This window comes from Tachypleus tridentatus, chromosome 1, assembly GCF_004210375.1.
Source record: "Tachypleus tridentatus isolate NWPU-2018 chromosome 1, ASM421037v1, whole genome shotgun sequence".
Classification (NCBI taxonomy): Eukaryota; Metazoa; Arthropoda; class Merostomata; order Xiphosura; family Limulidae; genus Tachypleus; species Tachypleus tridentatus.
In genome coordinates, this window is record NC_134825.1 from 109,995,529 (window position 1) to 110,014,321 (window position 18,793).

Consider the following 18,793-nt stretch of genomic DNA (forward strand, 5'->3'; position numbering starts at 1 on the left):
TAGCATGTATAAAACCAGTCAGTCACAACTACAAACAGAACAATCTTGTACTGTGTGTTAATACCATGTAAAAAACCAGTCAGTCACAACTACAAACAGAACAATCTTGTACTGTGTGTTAATATCGTGTATAAAACCAGTCAGTCACAACTACAAACAGAACAATCTTGTACTGTGTGTTAATATCATGTATAAAACCAGTCAGTCACAACTACAAACAGAACAATCTTGTACTGTGTGTTAATATCATATATAAAACCAGTCAGTCACAACTACAAACAGAACAATCTTGTGCTGTGTGTTTACATCGTGTATAAAACCAGTCAGTCACAACTACAAACAGAACAATCTTGTACTGTGTGTTAATATCATGTATAAAACCAGTCAGTCACAACTACAAACAGAACAATCTTGTACTTTGTGTTATATATGTATAAAACCAGTCAGTCACAACTACAAACAGAACAATCTTGTACTGTGTGTTAATATCATGTATAAAACCAGTCAGTCACAACTACAAACAGAACAATCTTGTACTTTGTGTTATTATGTATAAAACCAGTCAGTCACAACTACAAACAGAACAATCTTGTACTGTGTGTTAATCGTGTATAAAACCAGTCAGTCACAACTACAAACAGAACAATCTTGTACTGTGTGTTAATATCATGTATAAAACCAGTCAGTCACAACTACAAACAGAACAATCTTGTACTTTGTGTTAATATCATGTATAAAACCAGTCAGTCACAACTACAAACAGAACAATCTTGTACTGTGTGTTAATACCATGTAGAAAACCAGTCAGTCACAACTACAAACAGAACAATCTTTTGCTGTGTGTTAATATCGTGTATAAAACCAGTCAGTCACAACTACAAACAGAACAATCTTGTACTGTGTGTTAATATCATGTATAAAACCAGTCAGTCACAACTACAAACAGAACAATCTTGTACTGTGTGTTAATATCATGTATAAAACCAGTCAGTCACAACTACAAACAGAACAATCTTGTACTGTGTGTTAATATCATGTATAAAACCAGTCAGTCACAACTACAAACAGAACAATCTTGTACTGTGTGTTAATATCATGTATAAAACCAGTCAGTCACAACTACAAACAGAACAATCTTGTACTGTGTGTTAATATCATGTATAAAACCAGTCAGTCACAACTACAAACAGAACAATCTTGTACTGTGTGTTAATATCATGTATAAAACCAGTCAGTCACAACTACAAACAGAACAATCTTGTACTGTGTGTTAATATCATGTATAAAACCAGTCAGTCACAACTACAAACAGAACAATCTTGTACTGTGTGTTAATATCATGTATAAAACCAGTCAGTCACAACTACAAACAGAACAATCTTGTACTGTGTGTTAATATCATGTATAAAACCAGTCAGTCACAACTACAAACAGAACAATCTTGTACTGTGTGATAATATCATGTATAAAACCAGTCAGTCACAACTACAAACAGAACAATCTTGTACTGTGTGTTTATATCATGTATAAAACCAGTCAGTCACAACTACAAACAGAACAATCTTGTACTGTGTGTTAATATCGTGTATAAAACCAGTCAGTCACAACTACAAACAGAACAATCTGGTACTTTGTGTCAGTATTATGTATAAAACCAGTCAGTTACAACTACAAACAGAACAATCTTGTACTGTGTGTTATTATCATGTATAAAACCAGTCAGTCACAACTACAAACAGAACAATCTTGTACTGTGTGTTAATATCATGTATAAAACCAGTCAGTCACAACTACAAACAGAACAATCTTGTATTCTGTGTTAATATCATGTATAAAACCAGTCAGTCACAACTACAAACAGAACAATCTTGTATTCTGTGTTAATATCATGTATAAAACCAGTCAGTCACAACTACAAACCAAACAATCTTGTATTATGTGTTAATATCATGTATAAAACCAGTCAGTCACAACTACAAACAAAACAATCTTGGACTGTGTGTTAATACCATGTAGAAAACCAGTCAGTCACAACTACAAACAGAAGAATCCCTTTCTCTGTGTATACATCGTGTATAAAACCAGTCAGTTACAGCTACATACAGAACAATCTTGTACTGTGTGATAATGTCATGTATAAAACCAGTCATTCAGAACTACAAAGAGAACAATCTTGTACTGTGTGTTAATATCATGTATAAAACCAGTAAGTCACAACTACAAACAAAACAATCTTGTACTGTGTGTTAATACCATGTAGAAAACCAGTCAGTCACAACTACAAACAGAACAATCTTTTGCTGTGTGTTAATATCGTGTATAAAACCAGTCAGTCACAAGTACAAACAGAACAATCATCATGTATAAAACCAGTCAGTCACAACTACAAACAGAACAATCTTGTACTGTGTGATAATATCATTATAAAACCAGTCAATCACAACTACAAAGAAAACAATCTTGTACTGAGTGTTAATATCATGTATAAAACCAGTCAGTCACAACTACAAACAGAACAATCTTATACTGTTTGTTAATATCATGTATAAAACCAGTCAGTCACAACTACAAACAGAACAATCTTGTACTTCGTGATAATATGTATAAAACCAGTCAGTCACAACTACAAACAGAACAATCTTGTACTGTGTGTTATTATCGTGTATAAAACCAGTTAGTCACAACTACAAACAGAATAATCTTGTACTGTGTGTTAGTTTGTATAAAACCAGTCAGTCACAACTACAAACAGAACAATCTTGTACTGTGTGTTAATATCATGTATAAAACCAGTCAGTCACAACTACAAACAGAACAATCTTGTACTGTGTGTTAATATCATGTATAAAACCAGTCAGTCACAACTACAAACAGAACAATTTTGTAATATGCGTTTACATCGTGTATAAAACCAGTCAGTCACAACTACAAACAGAACAATCTTGTGCTGTGTGTTAATATCGTGTATAAAACCAGTCAGGCACAAGTAGAAACAGAACAATCTTGTACTGTGTGTTAATATCATGTATAAAATTAGTCAGTCACAACTACAAACAGATCAATCTTGTACTGTGTGTTAATATCATATATAAAACCAGTCAGTCACAACTACATACAGAATAATATTGTGCTGTTTGTCTACATCGTGTATAAAACCAGTCACTCAGAACTACAAACAGAACAATCTTGTGCTGTGTGTCAACTTCATGTATAAAACAAGTCAGTCACATCTACAAACAGAACAACCTTGTACTGTGTGTCTACATCGTGTATAAAACCAATAAGTTATAACTACAAATAGGACAATCTTGTACTGAGTGTTAATATCATGTAGAAAATCAGTTAATCACAAGTACAAACGGAACAATCTTCTATTGTGTGTTAATATCATATATAAAACCAGTCAGTCACAACTACAAACATAACAATCTTGTACTGTGTGTCTACATCGTGTATAAAACCAATTAGTCACAAGTACAAACAGAACAATCTTGTACTGTGTGTTAATATCATGTATAAAACCAGTCAGTCACAACTACAAACAGAACAATCTTTTACTGTGTGTTAATATCGTGTATAAAACCAGTCAGTCACAACTACAAACAGAACAACCTTGTACTGTGTGTTAATATCATATATAAAACCAGTCAGTCACAACTACAAACAGAATACTCTTGTGCTGTGTGTCTACATCGTGTATAAAACCAGTCAGTTACAACTACAAACAGAACAATCTTGTACTGTGTGATAATATCATGTATAAAAACAGTCAATCACAACTACAAAGAAAAAATCTTGTGCTGTGTGTCAACATCATGTGTAAAACCAGTCATTTACAACTACAAGCAGAACAATCTTGTACTGTGTGTTAATATCATGTATAAAACCAGTCAGTCAGAACTACAAATAGAACAATCTTGTACTGTGTGTTAATATCATGTATAAAACCAGTCAGTCAGAACTACAAATAGAACAATCTTGTACTGTGTGTCAACATCATGTATAAAACCAGTCAGTCACAACTACAAACAGAACAATCTTGTACTTTGTGTTAGTATGTATAAAACCACTCCGTCACAACTGCAAACAGAACCATCTTGTGCTGTGTGTCTACATCGTGTATAAAACCAGTCAGTCACAGCTACAAACAGAACAATCTTGTACTGTGTGATAATATTATGTATAAAACCAGTTAGTCACAACTAGAAACAGAACAATCTTGTACTGTGTGTTAATATCATATATAAAACTAGTCAGTCACAACTACAAACAGAACAATATTGTGCTGTGTGTCTACATCGTGTATAAAACCAGTCAGTCAGAACTACAAACAGAACAATCTTGTGCTGTGTGGCAACTTCATGTATAAAACAAGTCAGTCACATCTACAAACAGAACAATATTGTGCTGTGTGTCTACATCGTGTGTAATACCAGTGAGTCACAAATACAAACAGATTAATCTTGTGCTGTGTGTCAATATCATGTATAAAACCAGTCAGTGACAACTAGAAACAGAACAATCTTGTACTGTGTGTTAATACCATGTAGAAAACCAGTCAGTCAGAACTACAAAGAGAACAATTTTGTGTTGTGTGTTAATTTCGTGTATAAAACCAGTCAGGCACCAGTAGAAACAGAACAATCTTGTTCTGTGTGTTAATATCATGTATAAAATTAGTCAGTCACAACTACAAACAGATCAATCTTGTACTGTGTTTTAATATCATATATGAAACCAGTCAGTCACATCTACAAACAGAACAATTTTGTATTGTGTGATAATATCATGTATAAAACCAGTCAATGACAACTACAAACAGAACAATATTGTTCTGTGTGTCTACATCGTGTATAAAACCAGTCAGTCACAGCTACAAACAGATCAATCTTGTGCTGTGTGTCAACATCATGTATAAAACCAGTCAATCACAACTAGAAACAGACGAATCTTATACTGTGTGTTTACATCGTGTATAAAACCAGTCAGTCGCAACTACAAACAGAACAATCTTGTACTATGTGTTAATATCATGTATAAAACCAGTCAGTCACAACTACAAACAGAACAATCTTGTGCTGTGTGTTTAGATCGTGTATAAAACCAGTGAATGCTCTTACGTAAGTGTGAATTACACCTGCCAGAAAGAGAATCAAACTTATAATTTTACTATGTGGGTAAAGAAACGAAGAAACAGGAATGAATATTCATTCCATAGCGACTGCTCTGAAGTGATAGTTCTAATTGCTTAGAAATGTATTAGCTGATCAAGTCATAACGCGGGGGTCTCGAATACTTTGATCTGTCTCACTTGATTGGTTGTTAAGGGCGGAGCTTATTTGTTTTAGGACCACCAGTGCCGGTGGTTGATGACTGAGGGGCGGAACACTCTATTAGGAGAATCATAATTTACGAGTAACTGAAAATTGATGTCGGGTCGTAAAAGATAAAATTCCAGTGAGGTATTGAATTTAACGTTTAGGTGAAAGTAGTGAACAATGGTCACAGTGTAGAACCAACTAAAACTTTGTATTAGATAAAAGTAACCAATATACTAAAAATATATTGATAGACGTGAATAAAATCATCCAATAATCAAACGAGAAAAATACTTGTCACACAGTTTGGATCGATATTGTTAATAGTGTATAAAGAAAATAACGGTAGGTTACAAAAGTATCAGTAAGTTACAGTTAACTGTTTCTTTACAATAAATACCGTGGCCCAAAATAAACGATATAAAAATCTCCAATTCTTCATGTTATGTTCTGGTGGTGATAGAGTGCTCGAATCGCAATCTACGAGTAGCAGATTCGAATTCCTGTCACCGAAGACACTCGCCTTTTGATCCTTTGGGGGTTATGATGTGATGATTAATCCTAGTATTCGTGTTAGCCCAAGAACTGACTTTGTGTAATAATAATTAAGTGGCTTCTCGCTAGTCTGTCACTGCTAAATTAGTAATGGAGATTGTAGTTAGCCCTTATGTAGTTTTTCGTGAAATTCGTAAACGAACAACTATATATATTTGTTTTTAATAGCATATTTTTTTAACGAATGAATGTAGAATGTTATGATGCAAACCTAATAGTAATGTTAAAATAAATAATGTTAAATTGCAGTGTTTTGGTTGTTTTTTTTTTTCTAATTAGGCCTAGTGGTTTCACCGGTTTGTCAAGTCTTGGCGTTTAACACATTACCGTATTTGTATTTCGCAAGTGTTATATGTTATGTGTTATTGGAATGCATACAATCTCGAAACAAATAAATAATGTTTGACATAAGTCCTAACATTTAGATTGTGAAGCTAAGAGCAGACGATACATTCTTGTGTTTTGTTGTTGTTTTGTAGCTTCCTCTTTCTCAAATCTGGTGGAATTCTAATGATTCGCTAACATTTATAATCTCAAAACTAATCTCAAACTAACATATTTTTATCCACCGTTAAGTTTTCTTACTGGCATGGAGAGAGAAATTCTCCAAACGTTTACGTCACGTTCGGCAACTTGACTCGAGTATAAAAAACAACAGACCTGACACAACAACACCTCCGCGTCAGTTAGGCATAGTGGAAATCCGACAAACTATGTTTTAGTCAGTCTTATATATTAGGTTGAGGAATAATTCGTGAGCGTTTTTAAATAATTTCATTCAAGCATTACATGCAAGACTATACAATACTTCAATGCATGAACACATTACACCCAAAACATTTATTATGATACTTTATTTCATGTAATACCTAGGTATATAGTATGCATTGTTTTAAACGAAATTGCAAGAAATTAAATGCGAAAAGCAGATGGTGTCGAAAATGCTCGATTTTGTCCACTTGACATTCCATTTAATGAGCTGAAAATGAAAGCAAAATTAAAGACATATGAAAATCAAACACACCATCTATTAGAGCAAAAATTATCTACCAAATGACATGAAATACTTTGGAAAAGCGTTTCATTTATGAATATATTTTTTAACTTGAGAAAACGCTCACGAATTATTCCTCAACCCAATATATGTATGTTCAAGTTTTATCTACACACACTGTTTCTTTCCAATCTCCCTTGTGCCACGTGTACGTACTTTTGTTGCTATGGGAATGTTTAAACATCTGACGATAGACGATATATCATTTTGTTGTTCAACTTTACACAATTATTCCTTATATTTCTAAACTTTGCACATATCAAGTGGTGTGCACGGTTGGTTAATACGACACTTTACATCATATGACGATATGCTATCTACGTAGCTATGCTGACTGTTTTTGTTTATTACGGATTCATTCTCGTTATAACAAGTGTAATAAGCTTCGAATGCTGTTAAAACATTTTGTTTAATTTTTCTTTATTTATATTTGCATCAGTCTGCAGTTTAGTTTTAAATTCCAGACAGAAGTAGTCCGTAAAACATTCAACACGGACGTACTTCTACAAATACGATTATATACATCAGCGTCACCAGAACCTTGGAGTACCCGCCCTTTTTGTACCCCCCCCTGAATTCAATTGTATTTTAATTATCACAAAAAATGAGAAAATATAAATCTAGTGCCGCAAAACTGCAAAACGTTGCGTTATAATTGTATATTCACAACCTGTTTCGTTTGCTAATGTCTTTCTGGAATGTGATATGAACTTTAATATAAACCATGTACTTCTATTTAATAGTAGAAGCTTACTTAGGCCTACACGTGTTATAAATTTGAACATGACCCCTTCTTCCACTCATTACGTACCTCTGATAGTTATATCCCCAAATACTGAGTACATAAAGTAAATACCAGAGACACCAGTTGTGATAGAGACCTGGTACGGCCTGGTGGTTAGGGTACTTGACTCGCAACTTGCGAGTTTGAACATGGTCGCTCTTTCAGCCGTGTGGGCCTTATAATGTGTAACCAATACTACAGTTCGTTGGTAAAAGAATAACCCAAGAGTTGGCAGTGAATGATGTTGACTAGCTGCCTTCCCTCCAGTCTATTACTGCCAAATTAGGGACGATTAGTGTAGCTAGCTCTCGTGCGAGCAGAGTGATTTTGTGATCACACTTACTAACCTGAAGCCAAAGATCACTGCTGTTCATTACATTATTAGATAGTGATCTTTGTTTTCACTTTAACGTTCTAAGAAAATCACATCCTTGTCAAAAACTACGTTTGTAGGAAAACATGTACAATGACGGATAGATACAGGTAGAGTAAGGAGCTAGCGAAGTGCTTGATAATGCTGTGTTTACCGGTAAACATGTTAGAGACACATACACTGAAATGGTGGATCGAATCTCTTGTTATAGAAGGAAACTATTAATACAGTCAAAACCAAAAACGAACGAATCTACGTGCAAAAAACAGATCAATGATTTCTACATAAAGTACAGTTACACCACACGTTCAACAAAAAACTATACACATCGTACGGAATACGTCAGAAAACAAATTCCACAGAGAATGAAGTTCCACGATATGTTGAAATATGTTTGACGATAAATATTCTTAGAAATATATGAAATACTGTAAAACTGATCATGGTTTCTATGACCTGGGTCATTATTAAAATAGAGACAAAAGTTTTTATTACGTTCCCAAGTTAATTTCAAATTATAAAAATACTGAGATGTTTCATCAGCTCTTTGAAAACAGAGGAGTGTACAACGAAAGCAATATGAAAGAGCTTTATATCTAAGATATTTTAAACCAACTATTTATAGTATAAACAGTGTCTCCTCATGTCCATCGCAATTTGTTTAACGGTTCATGAAAATAGACACGCAACATTTGAAACAAAACAGAATAACTAACACACCACAAATAAATATACGCCATTTATATCTCATTCGCAAATGTATGTAAGAAATAAAGATGCGGACGATAATTATAAAAATACTTACCAATACAGACGTGAATACTAATATATAACTCAGTGTCTGAAACAATACCCGTAATGTATCGTTAAAACAAACAAACACTGAAGTCACTACAGTAAAAGGCTTAAAACAGATAATTCATTCAAATATACAATAACAGCAACTTTCATAATTAAGCAACTCAAACTACAATGTTTCGACCCATCATCAGGTAACGATTTGCCGTTTTAGTGTTTTGTAATTAATTATTCACTACAGTAGGTTCATTAATTAACATAACATTGGTGGGTTACATGTAGTGAAAAGAGACGGGTCATACTGTTATAATTAAATCCAAAATGACTAGTTTAAACTATATATAAATACACACACGTGTGGTTAAACTTATATTCAACACAAGTAACAACCTGTAGTTAAGTATAATGGTTCGATTACGTCATAATAGGAAACAGACACAAGCAGTCATTTTGATTTAAAACCATGCCAAAAGACAGTAAATAGTGCTCTGTCATAAAACTAATGATAAAATAGTATATAATATACACAAATAAACCGAAATATATATAAAAACATTTTAAAATTGCAGGTAATATTTCTTTTACAGCTGCATGTTTTGTTTTACAGTTTCATCCACCAGGTGTCACGGCATGACCTTATGTACATCTTCCCCGCTCTCTCTCACCGAAGTAATTACGAAAAGAAAGAAAATAAAATGTTTCCTAAAGTGATGAAGTTCGTTTATTCACAAATTTGAAAACAGCCAAATTATTTGTAAGTAAACAAGTTTGAAAACAGTAAAATTATCTGTAAATAAACAAGATTGAAAACAATCAAATTATCTGTAAATAAACAATTTTGAAAACAGTCAAATTACTTGTAAATAAACGTTGAGTTCAACACGCATAAAGTATTCTAACAATTTACTTACGCATGACAACAATGACCAATGCACGATTTATGTCTCACTGTTGAATAACCAACAATGTGTCGGTCTACGCACCTTACATACCACAGAGTTCTTTCTGCAAATCAGTTGTTTAAGCCCCACCTGACGCTAGTATTAACATTCCACAAGTGACCTAGTTTAAGCAGTGGGGACTGATTGCGGTTTTCCAGTTGTCTTCAGCAGTGCTGATAACCCAAAATTTTAGTGTCTCTTCCTTATGCTATTTGGGATTCCTAAAGGGGACAAGTTAACTCGACTGTTTACACAAACATTATAAAGACTGGTCGTCCCGAGATTCTGTAAAGACAAGAAGCCAGTGGAACACAGAAGTTACCGCGTGTTGTAGTTCTCTGCATTCTATAAACACAAGGCAGCCAACCCTTTGGTATCTTGATGTTGTGCAACAACTGAACTTGAAAAGTAGACCGACAGCGTTCTACCAAAAGGAGGAAGTCGGTTAGCAACTTGTAAACATCACAGAAGTTCTTTTGGTCGCTAATCAAATTGTAAGTTTGAAATAGAAACAACCAGAGGTAAATCTATTCAGCTGTGTTTATTACTTCCATCAAATTCAAATAAATAAATTTAAATACATGTTGGAAGTTATCTTGTAACTACGCAATCGCACTCTACTGTCACGTGATCAATTGTGCCCACTGAACTAACATTTCTTGACGTCACGAATTTCTCACGCACATGATTCTTTGCACGGTAATTTCCTGCTCTCTAAATATTCGCTTCGGACATTCATAGCTACACGAGGGCTGCATGCGCTAACTGTCCTCAATTTTTGGACTTACTATATACACTAGAGGAGAGGCAGCTAGTTAACAGCACCCGCCGCTAACGCTTGGGCCATCCTAATAAGACTGAGGGAATTTGATCATAATAATGTACTCTCTGTCCCAACACAGGAAACGATTTTACTGCAACGAGATGAGAATTTTAAACCCTCAAATCCGTAGTCCGACACAACACCGTAGTCCAACACAACAGCAACTAACACAGCACCGTAATCCGACGCAACAACAAACACAACACTGTAGTCCGACACAACAGCCACTAACACAAAACAGTAATCCGACACAACAACAACTAACACAACACCGTAGTTCGACACAACAGCCACAAACACAGCACCGTAATTCGACACAACAATAACTAACACAACAGCCACTAACACAACACCGTAGTCCAACACAACAACCACTAACACAGCATCGTAGTCCGACACAACAGCCACTAACACAACACCGTAGTCCAACACAACAACCACTAACACAACATCGTAGTCCGACACAATAGCCACTAACATAACATCGTAGTCCAACACAACAGCCACTAACACAGCATCGTAGTCCGACACAACAGCCACTAACATAACATCGTAGTCCAACACAACAGCCCCAACACAACACTGTAGTCCGACACAACACCATAGTCCAACACAACAGCGACTAACCCAAAACAGTAATCCGACACAACAACACCTAACACAACACCGTAGTCCGACACAACAGCCACTAACACAAAACAGTAATCCGACACAACAACAACTAACACAACACCGTAGTCCAACACAACAGCCACTTACACAGAACCGTAACCCGACACAACGTCGTAGTCCAACACAACCGCCACTAACACAACAACCACTAACACAACACCGTAGTCAACACAACAGCTACTAACACAGCACCGTAGTCCGACACAACAGCTACTAACACAAAACAGTAATCCGACACAACACCGTGGTTCGACACAACAGCCACAAACACAGCACCGTAATTCGACACAACAATAACTAACACGACACCGTAGTCCAACACAACAACCACTAACACAACATCGTAGTCCAACACAACAGCCACTAACACAACATCATAGTCCGACACAACAGCCCCAACACAACATTATAGTCCGATACAACACCGTAGTCCAACACAACAGCCACTAACACAACGCCATAATCCGACACAACAACAACTAACACAACACCGTAGTCCGACACAACAGCCACTAACACAACGCCATAATCCGACACAACAACAACTAACACAACACCGTAGTCCGACACAACAGCCACTAACATAAAACAGTAATCCGACACAACAACAACTAACACAACACCGTAGTCCGATACAACAGCCACTAACATAAAACAGTAATCCGACACAACAACCACTATTAGGTTCGCCCCAGTTTCTCTAAATAAGAAACGTATTGTGGCTGAAGTAAGAACCTGTCTATTTATTAACATGTGAATTTACACATGGGATAATTGATGCTGTACATAATAACAACAAATAATGTAACCCTAAACACTAATAATAAAACTGTGTTCTTCGTAATATTATCATATACATACAACTGTCATTTAGTAAGTGCGTATTGACACCTTTGCGAATTTGTTATGCTAATTTACCTTAATAATATATTAACTTGTAAGCATTGTTCTGCGCCCTTATAAGTCAGACGGTCAAATTTGACGATGTTGCTAAAGAACTGGCTTGGGGTGCTGTTGACTAGCTAGCGATTGGTGTTGTGTACAAGTTCTGTGTTTAGTCAGGAAACATTATACACGTTTTGGATTATTAACTGGTACTGGTTGTAGTCCTGAAACGTTCTTCACGTTTTGGATTATTAGCTGGTACTGGTTGCAGTCCGGAAACATTTTATACGTTTTGGATTATTAGCTGGTACGGGTTACAGTCTGGAAACATTCTACACGTTTTGGATTATTAGCTGGTACTGGATGTAGTCCGGAAATATTCTACACGTTTTGGATTATTAGCTGGAACGGGTTACAGTCTGGAAACATTCTACACGTTTTGGATTATTAGCTGGTACTGGATGTAGTCCGGAAATATTCTACACGTTTTGGATTATTAGCTGGTACTGGTTGTAGTCGGAAACATTCTACACGTTTTGGATTATTAGCTGGTACTGGTTGTAGTCCGGAACTATTCTTCACGTTTTTGATTATAAGCTGGTACTGGTTGTAGTCCGGAGACATTCTACACGTTTTGGATGATTAGCTGGTATTGTTTTAGCATAATAACTAGTTTTTCAATTTTATGGTTACATACTTTCTTTGGTTTATATGGTTTCTTAGGTTACGTAGTTTCTATATAATTTGTATGTGGTTTTGTAACAGAACGTAAGGACAGATTAGACTTTTTGTTCTTTACCGTGATTTCTATAAACCATATGTGGCTAATAACATCATATATATGTATACAAATGTCTTTGATTTTTCTTTGCTAGAGAGACCATACGATAAAAGCTAAACTTATTTTGATATAATTTTTATAACGCGTTAGTATCTTTAGTAGCTGTAGCGTTCTCTGTAATGGTAATGTATACATTAATTTTAAACTAGGGAGGCCAGGCATGGCGTTCGACTCGTAATTTGAGGGTCGCGGGTTCGAATCCCGGTCGCACCAAACATGCTCGGCTTTTCAGCCGTGGGAGCGTTATAATGGTGCTGTCAATCCCACTATTCGTTAGTAAAAGAGTTGCCCAAGAGTTGGCGTTGGGTAGTGATGACTAGCTGCCTTCTCTCTAGTCTTACACTGCTAAATTAGGGACGGCTAGTGCAGATAGCCCTCGTGTAGCTTTGTGCGAAATTCAGAAACAAAACAAGAAACTTGGGAAAGTAACCGGCTTCACTTGGGTTATCAGGTGGATTTATTCTAGGTGACAATTTAACTGTGTGTATTCTGAACTCATTTTAGCCTAAAAGTATGACCTGTGTGCGATTATTGCTCCTTCACGGGATGTAACCTTCCCTTTGACCGATTTTAAATTTAAAAAATAAACCTATTTAATTTACGTTACATCTAAATTAAAAAACAACAACAAATATATATATATTTTTTAATTTTGTAATTCATACATATCTTTTTGTGCTTTCAGAACGTAGCCTCTTAAAAATAATATTAGCCTATTCTTTTATTTCTACGTAACATGCTATAAAGCCATTGTTGGAAGGCATTATTACCACAACGTAGTCTTTTCCAGATGTTACATAAGAAATCTCTCTAGGTTTTTTGTATGTGGTATTTCTCTAAACTGCCTCATTAAAAAGTGCACACGCACATGGATAAGTAATAATATCCAGATGTATACCCTCTGGGTCCATTTAAAATACATGCACATTTTCACTTTCCCAGCTTCTATCCTTTTGGAGTTATGGTGGTCATACACACATACTGGCCCATGTTATAGATTTCGTTGTGGAAAATTACCAATAATAATGTGAAGTGAATTGAATCATGGTAACGAAAATTCTTTCTGTAACTTTGCCTCAGCATTAAAAAAATCATTTTCTTATTTAACACGATTCGAACCCACGACCTCAAAGTCGAGTATGAAGATAATTTTTTTCTATATCAGGAATGAGTATCATTTGGAATTGAGTACAAAGCTACGTATTGAACAATCTTCTCTGTCCACTACGGATATCGAAACTGGTGGACAGATCTGAGTGAAACTTCAACATGAAAAAATTAAGCAAGTTCATAGGCTTTTCAGCCATACAGAAATTCGTAACGAACCATAAAAGGAAAAATTAAATTGTAAAACTCCATAAGTGTTCTTGTTTCGTTCAATGTTTTTCTGAAGTATTGTCTCCGCTATATAATTTTGAAATGATAGACTAAAGGGAAGGCAGTTATTCAACATCACCTACCGCCAATTTCTTAAAACACTGCTTTACCAACACAAAAGTGGGATTGATCGTAATATCATAATACTCTCACGGCTGATAGGGCTAGCACATTCGGCGACAGGTTTTGATCCGGTGACCCGCAACTTGTGGGTCGAGCACCTTAATCATCAAGTTTGTAGATGACGTAAATTATTTCTAACCAGGAATTCGTATTGAACCGTAACATAAAGTCGAGTGTGTGGACAAAGTTACGATTTATAATCCACGTCCCCTATTGGACGATGCCAGAAAATAAGTAAGAGAGTTAATACACAAATAAAACTACTTTATAACCGGAACCCGAAATGAATCGCAACATTGAAGAATTGAAGGAACATGTGTATGAATAACTGCGTCTTAGCCAATAAGGAGCTCGTAAATTATACATAGTAGCATTTGATTTATGGTTACATTGGGTTGTATATTATACACATTATTCGAGTGTGATATGAAAATACTTTTAATGTTAACGACTTTATAACACTGACCTTTAGCTTAAATGACCATGATGGATACAATGCTTTATCACACTGGGAAGGAAGTGGATAAATAAGTTCCAAAGCAATATAGTATGTGTGTGTGTTTTTGTTCTTATACTCGAACCCCTGATTTTAGCGTTGTAAATCCGGAGACATACCGCTCTACCAGCGGGGGACCCAAAGCAAAACAGAGTTTAGAGTTTTACTTCACTGAAATATGTGATGATATATAAAAAGATTGGTTTGGTTTGCTTTGAATTTTGCGCAGAGCTGCACGTAGACTATTTATACTAGCTCAAACCTGTATTCAGGGTTTATAAAAAGTAAGGGAACTGACCAGCTACGCCTCCTCGACTGACCATTTTACTATGCACACAAGAGAGTTTTTATGTAATCTCAGAATGATATATTACTACTTAATTTATTAGTGAAACACCAGAAAGAAGGCACATAGTCATCACTACCCACCGCCACCTCTTGGGCCACTCTTTTACCAACGAATAGTGGGATTGAACGTAAATTATAACGTCCCTACGACTGAAAGGGATAGTGTATTTGATGGGGCGGAGATTCAAATCCACAACCCACATATTGCGACTCAAGCGCCCGAACGACCTAGCCACATATAAAAAGAAAGACTGGTTATAACAAAAACTTAAAAAACCCTACACCAGGGGTCATAAAAACCCCTTTTTTGTTGACTAGATTTCCAAGCAGGGGGAAAAATACTGTATAATTCACACGTCCTTACTAAGTTCACAGTGACCTCACTGACCGCTTTTAACTATGCACTGCACGTTTATTTCGTTGACAGTATCACAAGCAAGCTAATGATAAGAGTTAGAACTATTTCATATGTTAAAACACCATTAGTCTAAGGTAAACTGGTTGGGAAAAAATGTTGTATTACCTCAGATTAAACGATGAATATATTAACAACAACAAAAGATGATGAACCACTTATATTATTAATAGTTTAGCTGTTGTAGTCAGTTTAGAAGCACCGTCAGCTCGCGGAAAACCTGCTATCATCGTTGCTTCGTTAAGACCAATTAATATGCGCCGTTTACTGCACGAGAGTTCTTGTCTACCCCACCAGCCCTGACCCAGTTTAACCTTTTTCCTCCTCGTCCTGAATAAACAAAAGGACATTTTTGACAATGATCGCCTAGTCGTTCCTGGTAGCTGTTTACCATCTACTTATGAAGTTACGATACAAATTACAAATTGGGAATAATAATGTTAATTGTGCACATATTTATTAACTCTAGAAATGAAATAAATTGTCCAAGAGAAGTAGGACTTATTAAGCGATCCTTTTGATAGACGCTACTTTACTCTCGAGATGACGAGAAACCCACTTGAAGTAAAATGTATTCTCAAGACGGCTAATATTAAAACTTTAATTGAAATAAAGTAGAGATCAACGTTTGAACCTTCTTAGGTCACCTTGAGGTTAACCTTTATCAGTAAAAGTTTTAATACAAATACCAGCCGTCTCGAGATATGTTGCTACTTTATTTATGTTAACAACCTTACAACGCTATCTAGGTTTTGCTTTTCTTAACTTTACTATACAACATAGTGTGAAACAGACGTACTGATGTGCCCCTGGAGAAGGAGGAATTTCAAAAAATTGATTACAATGAAAAACTGAGTAGTTTCGGGGCACGAAAACGTCACAAGGGTCTCAAACCTATAGTCAGGGTTTAGAAAAAAAGGGGTCATTCCATGTCAAATCATCCAGGGGAATGAATAACTGGTGACATGGTCAAACTGTGGCCTGAAATAGGGCTATTTTAGCTAAATCATAAAAAGTTGCATGCAACTACATTTTTTTTTTACAGGAGATCTAATAGACTTTTAATTACAACAATTGCTGATTTATCAACTGATATGTTGTAGAAAATTTGAAAACAAAATTCAGCTTTGTATCATATTAAGTCTTAGAACTATGGTTTATTAAATAAACCAATGTTTTTTACGATTTTGGGTTTTCAGGTAATTTTACAGCCTCATTATGAAAATCCTAAGAGAGATAAACTTGGTTTGAAACCATTTTTGACTTCTGTGAGATTAATTCAGTCAGTGTAACAAATTTCAGCCTTCTACCGCCATTACTCTTGCAGCTTTAAGCAGTCAAAGTTGCTCGAAAATGAATTCACCAAAAATAACAAAAAAATTACTTAAAGTTTACAGGGCTGTAAATCAGAAACTATTAGAGATATTGATCTACTCTTTGATAATTTTTCATTATATGGGTAGATGAGCACATGTGAATTTTTTCAAGGCGTTCTGAGGGGGTCACCTGGAAAATTTTCCAAAATCTGAATGATTTAACATGGAATGACCCAAAGGGAACTGACCAGCCACGCCTTCCCGACTGACCATTTTACTATGCACACAAGAGAGTTTTTATTTAATCTCAGAATGTTAAAGTTATTAAACAAACTCACAAACTTTACTAAACGGTTCGACTATCAGCTTGTTTTAGAGCAAAGCCACACTGAATTATCTGCTGTTTCCATTGCAGGGTATCGAATCCTGGATTTTAGCATTATAAGTTCATACAGTTACCATTGTTACTACTTCGAACCTGATTGAATATAATAATCACTATACAAGTGGGATAAACTGTTATCTCTTAGAAATGTTCGGCCAGTTAATGTCCTGACGTGCGTATTACTGCTGTAAATATCTAGGATTAAACTAAATAGTAGATAAAAGTCAGTCTGTGGGTGGGGTATTAGATTGTTTCAAGTATGATTGAAATCATAAACAAAAATTAGTTTCTTGTTATATTCTGGTCCCTTAATATAACTTTAGCAATTCAAACAACTTTGAAAGATAGCCTGTGTACACGACACTAATTCATGATATCTCAGCTATGATATCCCATTCACATTGTTAATTCAAAACAACTCTGTATAAATACCGTAATTATAATTTACGGAAACGCTTCTGTTTGTACTCACCTGGAGGGCAATGTTTCTTTTTTTTACACCCAGAACGAGACAATCTTCCAGACACGTGCGTCGCGATAACAGGAGTGTAACGTAACGATGGTCAGTGGCCGACAGTTCGACATTACTCAACGTGCCCGTTGTCAGAAATACAGTTGGGATACTACATACGCGGAACGTAAATCTTTGGTGAACGGATGAGCTGTCAGCTTCCGTTTATATGAGACAGCTTACGCAAGTAAAAACGTCATATCCTGTCTAGACATACGTTAGGTAAAACCAGTAGTCGTCTGTACGGTTGGTTCGTGGTTCTGGCTTCATCGAGCACTGCACAATGATGTGCTTGTGATGTCTCGTACGGTCGATGGGGGTGGGGATGCGGGCGTTGTGAATGAATTCTGGAGAAATTAGAACTTCACGAACCAGAAGTAAGAGTCCTTGGTTTGATGACTTCCTTCTGAACGAGATAGATTTGGCTTTGTATATATATATATGAGTCAGCTATTTAGCGAGCGTTTCTGGGATAAGCCAAACCAGACCTGGCCTCGAGATTCTAGGTGAGACTATTGGTACAAAAGCATTTCTTTAGCGAAACAGCTTGATTTACTGATTGAAGACGATTTTCTGACTTAGTGACTACTTCCGAAACCTCATCTGAGTTAATGAATAGTCAGACCAAATGTAGTTCATGATGAAATGTGTTTGTATATGTCTACTTCCGAAACAAGCCAGACCTCATCTGAGTTAGTGACTAATCACACTAAATGTGGTACATGATAGAATGTATGTGCGTATGGCTAGATCTGAAACAAGCCAGGTCTGATCAGAG

General features: G+C 35.7%; 1 protein-coding gene across 15 annotated transcripts in view; it reads right to left on the minus strand.

The window, feature by feature from the left end:
• The window catches only part of LOC143258032 (low-density lipoprotein receptor class A domain-containing protein 4-like), a 112,506-nt gene extending 94,346 nt beyond the window's left edge, over positions 1–18,160 (minus strand). For 8 of the 15 annotated variants that reach the window (XM_076517156.1, XM_076517130.1, XM_076517152.1 and 5 more), the window contains exon 1: positions 17,977–18,159. Coding sequence is in view for 1 of the 15 variants with exons in the window: in XM_076517069.1 (XP_076373184.1) it covers positions 9,794–9,797 (4 nt within the window). In the remaining 14 variants the exon portion in view is untranslated. Of the gene's footprint in view, positions 1–9,793; positions 10,248–17,976 lie in introns of those variants that run through there. The other 7 variants (XM_076517144.1, XM_076517110.1, XM_076517114.1 and 4 more) reach the window with 4 other exon arrangements.
• Positions 18,161–18,793: the final 633 nt, after the last annotated feature.